The sequence below is a fragment of the Zingiber officinale genome, unplaced genomic scaffold (genome assembly GCF_018446385.1).
Source record: "Zingiber officinale cultivar Zhangliang unplaced genomic scaffold, Zo_v1.1 ctg61, whole genome shotgun sequence".
In the NCBI taxonomy this organism is placed as follows: Eukaryota; Viridiplantae; Streptophyta; class Magnoliopsida; order Zingiberales; family Zingiberaceae; genus Zingiber; species Zingiber officinale.
This window is the reverse complement of record NW_024589959.1, coordinates 250,511-263,213: the sequence shown is the minus strand read 5'-3', so window position 1 is coordinate 263,213 and position 12,703 is coordinate 250,511. Positions and strand designations below refer to the sequence as shown.

Below are 12,703 nucleotides of genomic sequence, written 5' to 3'. Positions count from 1 at the left end.
TTATTCATAGTGGAGGGTGTGTGCGTTGGTGTGGATCCTTGGATTAGTCACCTCTTGTGAGGTGGATACCAAGTAAAATCCTAGTGTTAGCGTTTTGTGTTTGTTTCTGTATTTTCCGCTGCACATCCAAGAAGAAACAAGCAACGCCAAGCAACGAAGCGCACCGAGCGAACGCGACGAGCTATTCACCCCCCCCCCCCCCTCTAGCTACTTTTGGTCCTAACAAGTTTCTCACCGGTCATCAGGGTAAATCGAGAAGCGTACGCGGTGTCCAGGCCAGAAGCCCAACATCCTTTGGTTACACTTCTCATTTAGAGAAAAAATTCTTACAGATATGTCATAATTGGGATTCGAAACGTGGGTGCCTAGATGACAATTTAAATATCTTATCATGGTATTATAGCCCCGAGGACCCACCAAGTAATAGATAGAATTGTTGAATGGGAGTTTAATCCCATATTAGCAATTTTAGTGTAATGTGTCTAGTTTATATTGAATCATAACTACAAGTTTTATTATAGCAATATAATATTTAGATCCTATAATACAAGTACATTAGTATGGCAAAAATGACTCAAGCAACCTAATCAATATTTTATAACTCGAATTATTTTTCCTACCTTCCTCAAAATTGAAACAGACAAGCAACTTATGACCCATCAAACAAGCAACTTCTCTCAAAAATTGTTCAAGCAAACTAATCAATATTTTTTTAACTCGAATTATTTTTCTTACCCGCCTCAAAATTGAAACAGACAAACAACTTATGATCCATCTAATACTATGCAATAATATGTGAATGTCAAGGATAGAGTGACTTGTTGGTAGTTTTCAATGGAGGAAGATGAAGGTGAATGGGCACTCCTTCATCTTCTCGACGTTGCAACTGATGCAACGTTTAATACGACTGACTAGGGTTGTACGTAAAGAGATTGGGCCATGTATTTGAGCCTCATAGGCAAGTGCTCAAGAATCGGAATCGTAGTCAGAGAATACTCAGGAATCAGGTTTGGAGTCACTTAGTGCTCGGGAACTGGAATTGGAACCAAAGTAAACTCGGAAGCAATAAATTGGATTTGGAGTTATTTAGTGCTCTGACACTCAATTGGTTGTTTGATATATCTGATTTAATGAAAAACGATCTCTAACAGTATATAATTAGAAAGTAATAAATTGAAGAATCGTTTCAATCCAATTGAATCTATCTAAATTTTTAAAATCATCTATAATATCTATAAAATCTAATAGAATCTTGAATGTACTAGAGGAAAATAACACATAAATAAATATATATACAAAATGTATAATTTATAAAATACAAAAACATCATGATATGCTTCAATTATACGAAAATAGAGTTTAAGCAACCTCTCAATTCTTGATCTAGTAAGTTCTTTTTTATTAGAGAAGTGAGCAAGAAAGATGTTACTTGATATATTAGTTGAGTTCATAGGAACGGAAGCATCTCTATTTGAAATATCTAGCAATAGAGATATATCTCTTCTTCTAGTGAAAGAAATTGGGACACCTACAAATTTACAATGATTAATTTTCGATTATTTACTTCTAACTATCAAAATTAGAAAACGTACTTGAAAATTTAAAAGTTTGGGATGTTGAATCCCAACTTTAAAATATATTGACCAATAGACCACGAATTTACTGAATATTTTTTATATTAAAAAATATAGCAAAAGGGGACTATTTAATAATTATTTTGTGTCGATCATGTAAACGAAGTGACTCATGATCCTGTCCTTTCATTGTTGGATGACAAAAAAAACTATTAAAGTGACCTAAAACACCGATCCATTGAAGTTTATAGCTAACATCAACTGATTACTAGAATTATTCAAAGTGTATATTATTAGCATAAATAAATAAATGTGCATATGCAAATAATGGTTCTAAGATTTTGACATTGATATAATAATATGTTTTCTGATTTCTATGTCTTTATCAATATGTTGGGATAATGCTAATTTTCATATGCAATACCATATTAATGTTGGTTTTTCAAACATATACTAGAATATGTTGATATGACTTCTGTGCTTTTTTTTAAAAAAAAAAATTGAGTTGTGCTGGTTTTGAGAAACCAACACCATATTAGTAGTGGTTTTCTAAAAGCAATACCAATGTGTCCATTTTTTAAAATCAGCACTAATGTAGTAATCACTAGATTTTTGAAAATCACAACCAATATTGGTATTGGTCTTTGCAAATCAGCACAAACGCTGGTTTTGATTTTTGTAAACTAGCACTAACGTGTAAATGGATTTTTGAAAATCAACACCAAAGTTTGTAAATGGTTTGTGATTTTTAAACAGTTGGTTCTTAGACAGTAGATGATGAGTGAAAGACAAACACTTAACATGCCTTCATAACACCTTTTTGTGTCATTCTGAAACACGAGTAGGAAAAGGAGAGTAGAGAGATGACCAATATAGTTGTGAGTTAAAACCCTAACTCACTCGGCGCGAACTCAGTATAGTTGTGAGTGAAAATCCTAACTCACTTGGCGCAAACTCAGTATAGTTGTGAGCGAAAATCCTAACTTACTTGGTGCGAGCCAAGAGTTGTAAAGGATGACTTGTTCTAGGGTTGGAAGCGGAAGAAGGGAGGAGCGGATGAGTGGCGAAGATGATTTAGGGTTTTCGTTTTAGGAAAGAGAGGGAAGGGAAGGAAGAAAATGAGAACAAACAAGATCCGGGGAAGGAAGAGAGAGATTAAAAAATTTAAGTTGACGCTGCGTCACCATGCCATGTTTACTGTTGTCCACGGTTGTCCATATAAGAATGTGTAGGGTCTATATATATATATATATATATATAAAAGACATTTGCATCAATAAAAAAAAATATCATTAAAATAAAAATAAAAAACAAAAAATCAATCGAACCAGCGGTTTCGATTAAAATAGGCCTTGAACCATAATCGACCCAGCATACGGTTCAAGGCCTGTTAATCGAGTCAACGGATAATCGTATGTTGACCTAGTTAATTACAGGTCCAAGCTCGATTTGGTTGGGTTCGGATCCTGTCCGGAGTAGGTCTATTGCTTGCTGCCTAGCAGCCATACTTCCTTACTTGGCCTTCCAACCTGATAATGCTGCTCCCTGGACCCTGCCCAACCTCCTAACACGGTAGCTCGGCTTCCCTGCAAGCCTCTTGGCTTGGCAGCTCGACAACTCAACCTTCCTTGTCAACTCTATTTTTCCTAACAGCTCGACGACCTTCCCTATTAGGCCGATTATCTAGCTCGGCAGCCCAACCTCTTGACTCAGAGCTCGGCCTTTTTGACTCAGAGTTTTACAAGTCAAGCCCATCTTGGCAACTCAGAAGTCTGAATTTATTTTTATTTTTAATAAATTTTCATTTATCTCCCGCAACTAACCATCTTAAAACAAGAGTTTATCAACAAGATTGTCCTCCTATAAATTCTCAAAAAAAAAAAAAAAAAAAAAAAAATCTGAGTATCTAACATTGCTCCCGTTTTAAAAATGAAAAGTTTGGATGTGCCCTTTGAAAAATCTACCTTTTAAATTTAATAAACATCTGAATCTTCATTTTATATGAATTAATTGACGAACTAAACCCACAGCAAAATCAATCGATTTATTGTTTTATATATCAGTTATGTTTAATTTCATAGTGCGCTGTAATATATCGTCTGCGCCATGTTTTGTATCTATAGAAACTGAACCCCAGGTCGAGAGGATGGACTATATCCTCAAGGATATAGGTTGGTTTGTTGATTTAGACCCTATCTATTTGAGGTTTATTCAAATCAATTAATTAATGTAGTGGTCTGATTTTATTCGGAATTTGATTCGGATGAAGGTCAGATGAATTATTGTTGACGATGGAAGGATGACTGGGACACCTTTTTCGTATACACCTCCAAAAGTGGACTCCCACATGGTACTGATAGGCGATGATGCTTGAGCCGAAGGTACCTGAGCTCTGCGCACACTCAGACGGGCACACACGCGTTAGAGGCCAAAAATTAAAGAAAAAGTCCCCTGGAGCAGGCCCTCCGACGCTCAAGTCAAGTACTTTTTCTTCAGAAGTACAGTAGAAAGAAAGTAGAAGACAAATGTGAATGTACGAGAGAGTGTACCTACGAAAGGGAGAGGTTCTTCCTTTTTATATGATAGAGCGTATCTTCTCGAGTCTGACTGATGTCAGAGAATGTCGGATGTCAGGACTTGTCGGGTGATGGAGGACATGTGACATCCTCCTATAACCTAAAGGAAGGTTCCATTCGCAGGTGATGGCAAACATTGGAATATTCCCTGACACTTGGCAGTTATTATTTGACAGTCAGTTACGATTCCTTGGCCTTGTTATCCTGTAGTGTTTTCTACCCCGATCGGGAAGGAATAGAACAACCTTGGATGATCAGTTGTGTATAACGCCTGACCTAGACCTTGTGAGGTCAAGGCCGTGGAGAGATAGTTCAAGCACTGTCCGGGAGTTAGCTGACTGAGAGTTTTAGCTTACTGAGAGCACTGGGCTTAAGTACCGCCAGGCCGTGAGAGCTTAACTCGTCAAATCCTGGTCAAATGTCATCCGAGTGTCTCAGATATGAAGTCCCAGTCTGTTGGAACCCGATCAGGAATCCGGTTGTTGGCATCGTCTCATATCTGTTGATTGTCATGCTTTTCTTGATTTATGATTGTCACGTTCTCCTGACTTTTGACTGTCACGTCCTCTTGACTTCTGACTGTCATGTCTCCCTGACTTTTGACTATCACGTCTCCTTGACTTTTGACTGTCATGTCATTTTGATTTCTGACTGCCACGACCCCTTAATTTCTGACTGCCACGTTTCCCTGACTTCTGACCATCCACCTTTATCAAACCACATCATCATACACCGTATCATGATCCATCCTCTAGATCGTAAAATATTGTCTAGAGGATCCGCTCTCTTCAACAATGCCTACGTATACATAAATAGACATGATTCTTTTTAGTCTGTAAATTATGGATCCATTCCATACAAAAACAACAAACCTAATAGCTGGCTAGTTTTTCTTTTCTTTATATTCGATAGATCTCTACTTAACAATTAATATATAATTCAAAAGCTAAAAAGAAGAAAAATGATGCGCACAATTCATGCGGGCCTTTGAATCCCACGACTAATGATTCTTCTCTTCACTTCTTTTCCATGAATTAAGGCAAGTTATTCTTGGCGCTAGCTGCAGGGGTGTGATCTGCAACGCATGCAAGCTTTATTGCTAGCTAACATCAACTTTAAACTTTAGACTCAGAAAATAAGCCCAATTGATCATTCTATAAGCAATTCAAAAACTGAATTGAACGTTAAAAGTATATTTAAAGGCAACGGAGCCTTTCTCACGCCAAGGCAAGCTCGCTTAATGATCTGTGTTCGTTTGCATGCGTTCTATGCATCATTTAGATCAGACGACGACGACCTAAATGATGTGGGTTATAACATGATACGCCTCTTATCACTTTTGAGACTAGCAATTGATAATTAATGAGATACGTAAATCGAGTTTGCATCCGTTAACGAGGCCACGATGAATCAAAGAGGCGATTGCAATGGATCACCTTGTGGAAATTGGGCAGCAAAGAGGTGAAAACTCCAAAAAAAAAATATGAAGAAGAACAAAATAGGAGACAACTGAGGAGAAGAGTCAATGATCCGCCAGGTCTGGCCACACAAGCTGGCGAACCAAATTAAAGGGCGATGGTCAGGTTTTGCATCAGGCTCTGACACCCTCCTCTTTAAAGCTCAGTTGCGGGCTTCAATGCCGCAGCTAAAAGACGAGGAGCATTGATGAGCATGCTGCTCTCCACCCGTCACCAAAACTACGACGTGCAGCTTTAAGTACTCATGCCATCGAACAATGGCCTTCTTGGTTTCAGGGTTTAGTCAAAAGAGACTTTGTGGGTGTGTGTAAGCAAAGAGGCGGATAAAGACAGAGGAGGTGGGACCGAGCCTCCCTCGCAGTCTGAGAAAGGCTCCGTCGCCATTGGCCATTTCAGGGACGACTGAAACTTTCTTGAGGAGAAAGGACGATTCCTGTCTTCCATCTCGATCTTCCTCTGCGGCTGCGCTGCCTGCAATGAGAAAAATCACTGTACCGGAAGTCCCTCTCTCTGTGGATTTCTCTTTGTCTTTATCTTTTCATTTCTTGCCTTGATAATACTTGAGAACCAGAAGAGAACTGCTGCATTTCATTTGTCATTGCGGGGGAACAGAGGAAGAGGATGATGAACAAAGAAGAAGGCACCAAGTTTCTCACAATGCAGGTGAACTTTCGTTGGATTTTTTTTTTCTTTTACTTCTTCGGCCTCTTGAGAACTCGAGATCTTTGTAATGCTTTCAAATGTGCAGACATGCACTCTGAAAGTGAACATACATTGTGATGGATGTAAGAAGAAGGTCAAGAAACTGCTCCACAAAGTTGATGGTACTTCGATTGTTGAGGGATTTGTTTCTTAATTAGTGCCTTGGAGATGATTTAATTTCTTTTTCATTTGTTCGTTGCTAATTTGCTCAGGAGTGTACACGACCAGCATAGATGCAGAAGGAGGCAAGGTGACTGTGTCGGGTAATGTCGATCCGGCAGCTCTCCTCAAGAAGCTTGCCAAAGCTGGGAAGCACGCAGAACTGCTGGCTCCTAAGGCCGGCAACAACAACCAGGCCCAGAAACCACAGCAACAGCCGGAGAAGCAGAGCGGGAAGCGTGGAAATGCCAGCGGCGGAAACGGCAAAGATCAGAAGGTTCAACATCCCAAGCCAACTCCACAGCAGCAGCAGCAGCAGCAGCAGCAACAACAACAATTTCGACAGCATTTGCAACAACAGCAGAAAATGAAAGCGCCGCTGCCTCAAATGAAGCCGCTCAATTTCCCACCTCAGAAAGATCTCAAATCTGTCGACTTCAAATTGCCTCCCAAAGGATGTCAGGGCTACGACGACGAAGAGGACGAAGTCGATTTCGAGGAGGAGGGTGACTTGGACGAGGACGACATGGACGAGTTCGACTGCTTCGACGCCGACTTCGACGAAGACTTCAAGAGCATCAAGATCAAACCAGCGATTTCGACGCCGAAAGCGAAAGCCATGATGGCTGACAAAGCCAAGAAAGGCGATCGAGTTCCTCCAGTGCAGAGTAAAGCCGTGTGTAACAGCATTGATCGAAAGAATGGTAAGAAAGGCGGCGGAGCTAAGCCACAAGATAACAAGAGCTCTGCCAATGGCGGCGCAGAGAAATTTAACCTCAATGGGCACGACATCAACATAACCAAGAAGATGCAAGGGAAGAACGGAGTAGCTGGCAGTAGTGTGAGCCATCCGATGGCCAATCCTGGCATGGCGGGGCATGGTAATTTTCCGGCTGGGAAAATGCAAGTCCCCGCTGTCCATGTGGGGAATATTCCAGCAGTGGCCCGCGGTGCAGGTCCGGCGCCAGGATACTACCAGGGAGGTGCGTTGGCGCCGCCGTCCGAGGTGATTGCCGCCGCCGCCGCCGTCAATCCGTATCAGCAGCAGTACATGGCCGCCATGATTCAGCAGCAGCAGCAGCAGCAGCAAAGGATGATGATGATGATGCAAGACCGGCCTGCCTTTCAGCCGACGATGGCCTATGCCCGGACGCCGCCGGTGACTATGTACAACATGCACGTGCCCTCGCTGCCGGCGACGTATCACAGTGAGCCGTTCACCACCTTCTTCAGTGATGAGAACGCTAGCGGCGGCTGCTCAATTATGTGAATCGATTAAGCTTGCTCTTGTTTATTATTATTATTATTATTATTTTGTTTGTTTTTTTACGCTGATTGCAAATCAATTATAACTGTTTCCATGTTCACGCAAAATGACATGATTAAGGATGTGAGGCAATTAAATGTTGCAATCACTCAGGAATTATCGATTATCTAAATCAAACAGAATTTTAATTGATAACTGATCCCGTTTAAAAGTTAAGCCTGATGAAGATAGACCTTTATGTACTGGAAGTTGATGGAAAGTCGCCGCGGAATCAGATCCACCTGGCACCCCTCGGGAAGGCTAACACGAGCGGTTGACGATGGAAGATGCACAAGACGATGACGCTGCGGCTCTGCGCACACTCAGACAAATCCACCAGTCATTAGAAATCAGAAACCAGGGAAAAAGTCCCCGGGTCAAGCCCTCCGACGTTCAAGTCAAGTACTTTTCCCCCAGAAAGCAAAGAGAAAGGACGAAAAGTAAAGACTAGTGAAAAATGACGAGTGAGCATACCTGCATAAGGGACAAGACATTCCTTTTTATACTGCAACGAAAGTTTCTGGGTCTGACGGGTGTCAGGGAATGTCGGCTGTCAGGCTTTGTCTGGCGGTGGTTGACACGTGCCTCTTCTTAATAGGCTGGCGGCAAAACCAAAGGTGTATTGAGCCCCGACTATTAGCATATTCCCTAACACCTTGATTATTCTCTAACATTCTCTGACAAGTGGTTACGATTCCTTGTCTTGTTTGTCCTGTAGTGTTCGGACGACGAGTCTGTATTCTGAGATCTGTATCCCTGCCTGCTTCTGTATGCTGTTATTCTTGGCTGGTATGTCCCGACCCGCACGCTAGGTCTGTATCCTGACCTGTTTACTGTAGATATCAATGGCTTGTACGTCCCGACCTGCACGCTAGGTCTGTGTCCAAACTTGTTTACTGTAGATATCCATGTCTTGTACGTCCCGACCTGCACGCTAGGTTTGTGTCCAGACCTGTTTACTGTTTACTGTTTACTGCTATCCATGGCTTGTACGTCCCGACCTGCACGCTAGGTCTGTGTCCAGACCTGTTTACTGATATTCATGGCTTGTACGTCCCGACCTACACGCTAGGTCTATGTCCAGACCTGTTTACTGTAGATATCCATGGCTTATACGTCTCGACCTGCACACTAAGTCTATGTTCAGACCTGTTTACTGTTTACTGCTATCCATGGCTTGTACGTCCCGACCTGCCCGCTAGGTCTGTGTCCAGACCTGCTTCTATCTACTATTACCCATGGCTGGCACTATCTAACCTGCACGCTAGGTCTGTGTCCAGACCTGCCTCTATCCGCTGTTATCCATGGCTGGCACTATCCGACCTGCACGCCAAGTCTGTGTCCAGACTTGCCTCTGCATACTTGTTATCCTTGGCTTTGGCTTGTATGTCCCGACCTACACGCCAAGTCTGTGTCCAGACCTGCTTCTATCCGCTGTTATCCATGGCTGACACTATCCGACCTGCACGCCAGGTCTGTGTCCAGACCTGCCTCTGCATACTTGTTATTCTTGGCTTGTATGTCCTGACCTGCACGTCAGGTCTGTGTCCAGACCTGCTTCTATCCGTTGTTATCCATGGCTAGCACTATCTAACATGCACGCCAGGTCTGTGTTCAGACCTGCCTCTGCATACTTGTTATCCTCGGCTTGTATGTCCCGACCTGCACGCCAGGTCTGTGTCCAGACCTGCTTCTATCTGCTGTTATCCATGGCTGACACTATCTGACTTGGTCCGTGGGTCAAGTCCTTGACCGCTATCAGGGTTGGTCCTTGTCTGGCTTATAATCTCATCCTTTGACCGCCTCGTCAGCTGAGACTTTGACTCTGGCCACGTAAGCTTGACCTCCCTGATCTCCATGTCAGCTTGACTCTTGACCTCCCTGATCTCCATGTCAGCTTGACTCTTGACCAGCCACGGAGGCTTGACTTCTGACCTTCTTGTGGTCTTGACTCATAACCACGTCATCTTACCGACCCCACAAACATACGCCGTATCAATAACCTTAGATGAATAACCAAAGTTATCAAAGATAACCCCCAACTAAACACATCCTAAAAGTAAAAACATATCCTCTGCAACTAAAATTAAAATAATAACCATCACTAGATGGCAACAGAACAATCTTAACAAAAACTTTATTACTCTATCCATTCACTAAATTACGTCGTCGTCTTATATCACCAGAATATATAAATTACAATGACCAGGATCATAATTCTACTGGGTGGTCTTTTTGGTGGTCATATTTATCATCTCTATCAGGTCCATATCCTTCTTAACACAGTACTCATCACTTGGACTAATTGGCATCACATCCTCACATCCTCCTCCTAGTTGTTCAAACACACAACTCATGTCATCCTTACCAGGCAGCCCTCTTAGATCAAGCAGCAGTTCAGGAGGGTCTACGAAGTCCCTATCGTCGAGGAATCGTAATCCATCGTTGTCCTCGACGGAGTTGCTACTCAAGTAGTGAGGTGGTAGTGGAGGAAGAGGAGCTGTTGTCATGCTAAAATAGTTTGGCACTGTCTCATTGTTGCTGTTGTGTTTCTTTGGGTTCAAGCTCTGGATGTAATTGAGCAAAAGTGCACTGGCCATGGGTTTGCCATCCTGCCGGGACTTGCGGTGCGGCCGACTGGAACACTGCCTACGCTTGTTGGTGTTCCAGTGGTTCTTGATTGCGTTCTCAGTTCTACCGGGGAGTCGCTTGGCGATCTCGACCCACCGGTTCCCGAGCTCGGAGTGAGCCTGTATCAGGATCATGTCTTCCACCTCACTCCAACTATCCATCTGCAGGATCATAACAAGGACTCATTAAAAAAAGAAAAATTTTGGTCCCGGAGAAGGGTCGGACTATATTAAATCAATTTGTACATAGACATATCTTAAATTTTTTTGTAAGAAACTATTTCCAGGACTCGAAATCTTGAAGATACAATGAAATTGCAGTGATATTAACCTTGATGTTAGGCCTTAGATGGTTGTGCCATCTTTCTCTACATTGCTTCCCAATTCTCCCCTTTATCATTCGAGCTACATGAGCCCATTTCTTGAGACCATATTGCTCAACCAAGCCAACCAAAATTCTACAAAATAAAATCACAAGAAGAAAAATAAATTAGTCAATTATTTTAAAGATATATATTTATAAGGTATATTTTATTAGTAATATGCATGTTTTAGGAAATACATAGCACATAAAAAACATTAAAAAAGGGGGAAAAAATTTGAAACCTGTCTTCTTCAGAAGTCCACTGCCCTTTCACTAAATCTGGTTTCTTCTGAACTTGGATGCCAACTTTATGGTCGAGTTCACTATCCACATCAATATGAGCCTCTTCTTGCAATATTTGATCACCAACCTTCAAATTTGAAACATTCTCATGCTCTTCTTGGAAAGATTTGTTGAATTGGGAGTCATTAATCACCAAGTCCTGATTAATAAGTAGAGGATCCAAGGGAGTGTAAGTACTTGACGTGCCAATATTCCGCAAGCCCTCACCGAGCATCGGAATATCCATTCCGGCCACCGAAAGGCTATTGAAGGGGAAATATTGTAGAAATCCTAGCGAACGATCCCTTGGCAAAGTATCAAGCATGTTACCTGAATGTCGAAAGATGTGGGACTTATTTAGGAAAGCCATTGGAAGCTAAGGGGGGATTGATTGCTCATGTAGCCAAACTTTTAGCTACATAAATACCGGATAGACAAAAGCCAAAGCAAGGAAGATGAAACCAATATCGATTATTCGGGTTTTTACGAGAAAATTAAACTTATATTACGAGAAAATTGTAATTATTTTTATTCATAGCCGTTGGTTTAGGGTGAATCAATGGTCATGGTGGTCTAAGAATTGCGTCTTTAAGTTCTTGAGGGGGATGGATAGAGACAAACAATTATTTGTCTGAAATGAGCAAGTGAAATGATTGTAGATAGCTGGCTATGAAGGTGGTTAGTCAGAAAATTTACATATGGCAAGTATTCACTGGGTTGTTTTGAAATTAAAATGCTTACTAAGCTGGAATGCTATGGGATGCATGCATTGTTATGGTAGTATCTTTGGTGCATGCTCATTTACAGTGAACTTGAAAGATTTTTTTTTTCTTTCTAATTAAATTGTCGTTGAGTAATATTTAAATGTTTCTTAATTGTCTTGTGTACTTGAATTATCTCTAAGTAAGTATATATGTTAATTTTCAAATTTGAGTGGATGTAATATATATATATATATATACTATAAAAAAAATAGAAAATTAGGGACGAATTTTCTAAAAAAATTTGTTGCAAAATTTGTGACAAAAATACATTCGTCGCAAATCAATCGTTGCTAAATTTTGCAACGAAAAAAAATAATTCATCCCAAATTTTACGATAAACTATAATTTTCGTCACAAATTTTGTTGCAAATATACACCATATAGTGTCTTTAAATTTGAGACGAAAATAGATTTTCGTCCCAAATTAGGGACAAATTCTAGTTCGTCTCAAATTTGGGACGAATTTTGGTTCGTCTCAAAATCTAGGTTTACCCGAATTCCCAAGGTTCGTTCCATATTATGAATGAATATGGTTCGTCTAGAATTTGGGATGAATCTTGTTTGTACCGAATTCGGGATGAATCTGGTTCATTCCGAAATCAGGACGAATCAAAATTCGTCCCTAATTTAGGATAAACTTTGGGAATTGAAGGTAAACCCAAATTTTGGAACGAACCCAAATTCGTCCCAAATTGGAGACGAATTTTGGTTTGTCCCAAATTTGGGACGAATCAATTCGTCCATAATTTGAGATGAACATGGGTAATTCGGTGTGAGATTTTGGGACGAATCCAAATTCGTCTCAAGGTTAGTCCCAAATTCGAGACGAACCCGATTTCGTCCCTAATTAGGGACGAACTCAAATTCG

At 41.1% G+C, this 12,703-nt stretch overlaps 2 protein-coding genes across 2 annotated transcripts; one reads left to right on the top strand and one right to left on the bottom strand.

The window, feature by feature from the left end:
* Nucleotides 1-6,010: 6,010 nt before the first annotated feature.
* On the top strand, nt 6,011-7,901 carry LOC122037521 (heavy metal-associated isoprenylated plant protein 32-like). Its single transcript, XM_042597031.1, has 3 exons — nt 6,011-6,291; nt 6,377-6,452; nt 6,543-7,901. The coding sequence occupies exons 1-3, from the start codon at nt 6,250-6,252 to the stop codon at nt 7,757-7,759; spliced, it is 1,335 nt and encodes a 444-aa protein (XP_042452965.1). The 5' UTR covers nt 6,011-6,249; the 3' UTR covers nt 7,760-7,901.
* A 2,113-nt stretch (nt 7,902-10,014) lies between these two features.
* Nucleotides 10,015-11,318, bottom strand: LOC122037523 (transcription factor MYB119-like). Its single transcript, XM_042597033.1, has 3 exons — nt 11,032-11,318; nt 10,757-10,883; nt 10,015-10,587 (listed from the first exon to the last, which is right to left on the bottom strand). The coding sequence occupies exons 1-3, from the start codon at nt 11,316-11,318 to the stop codon at nt 10,015-10,017; spliced, it is 987 nt and encodes a 328-aa protein (XP_042452967.1).
* Nucleotides 11,319-12,703: the final 1,385 nt, after the last annotated feature.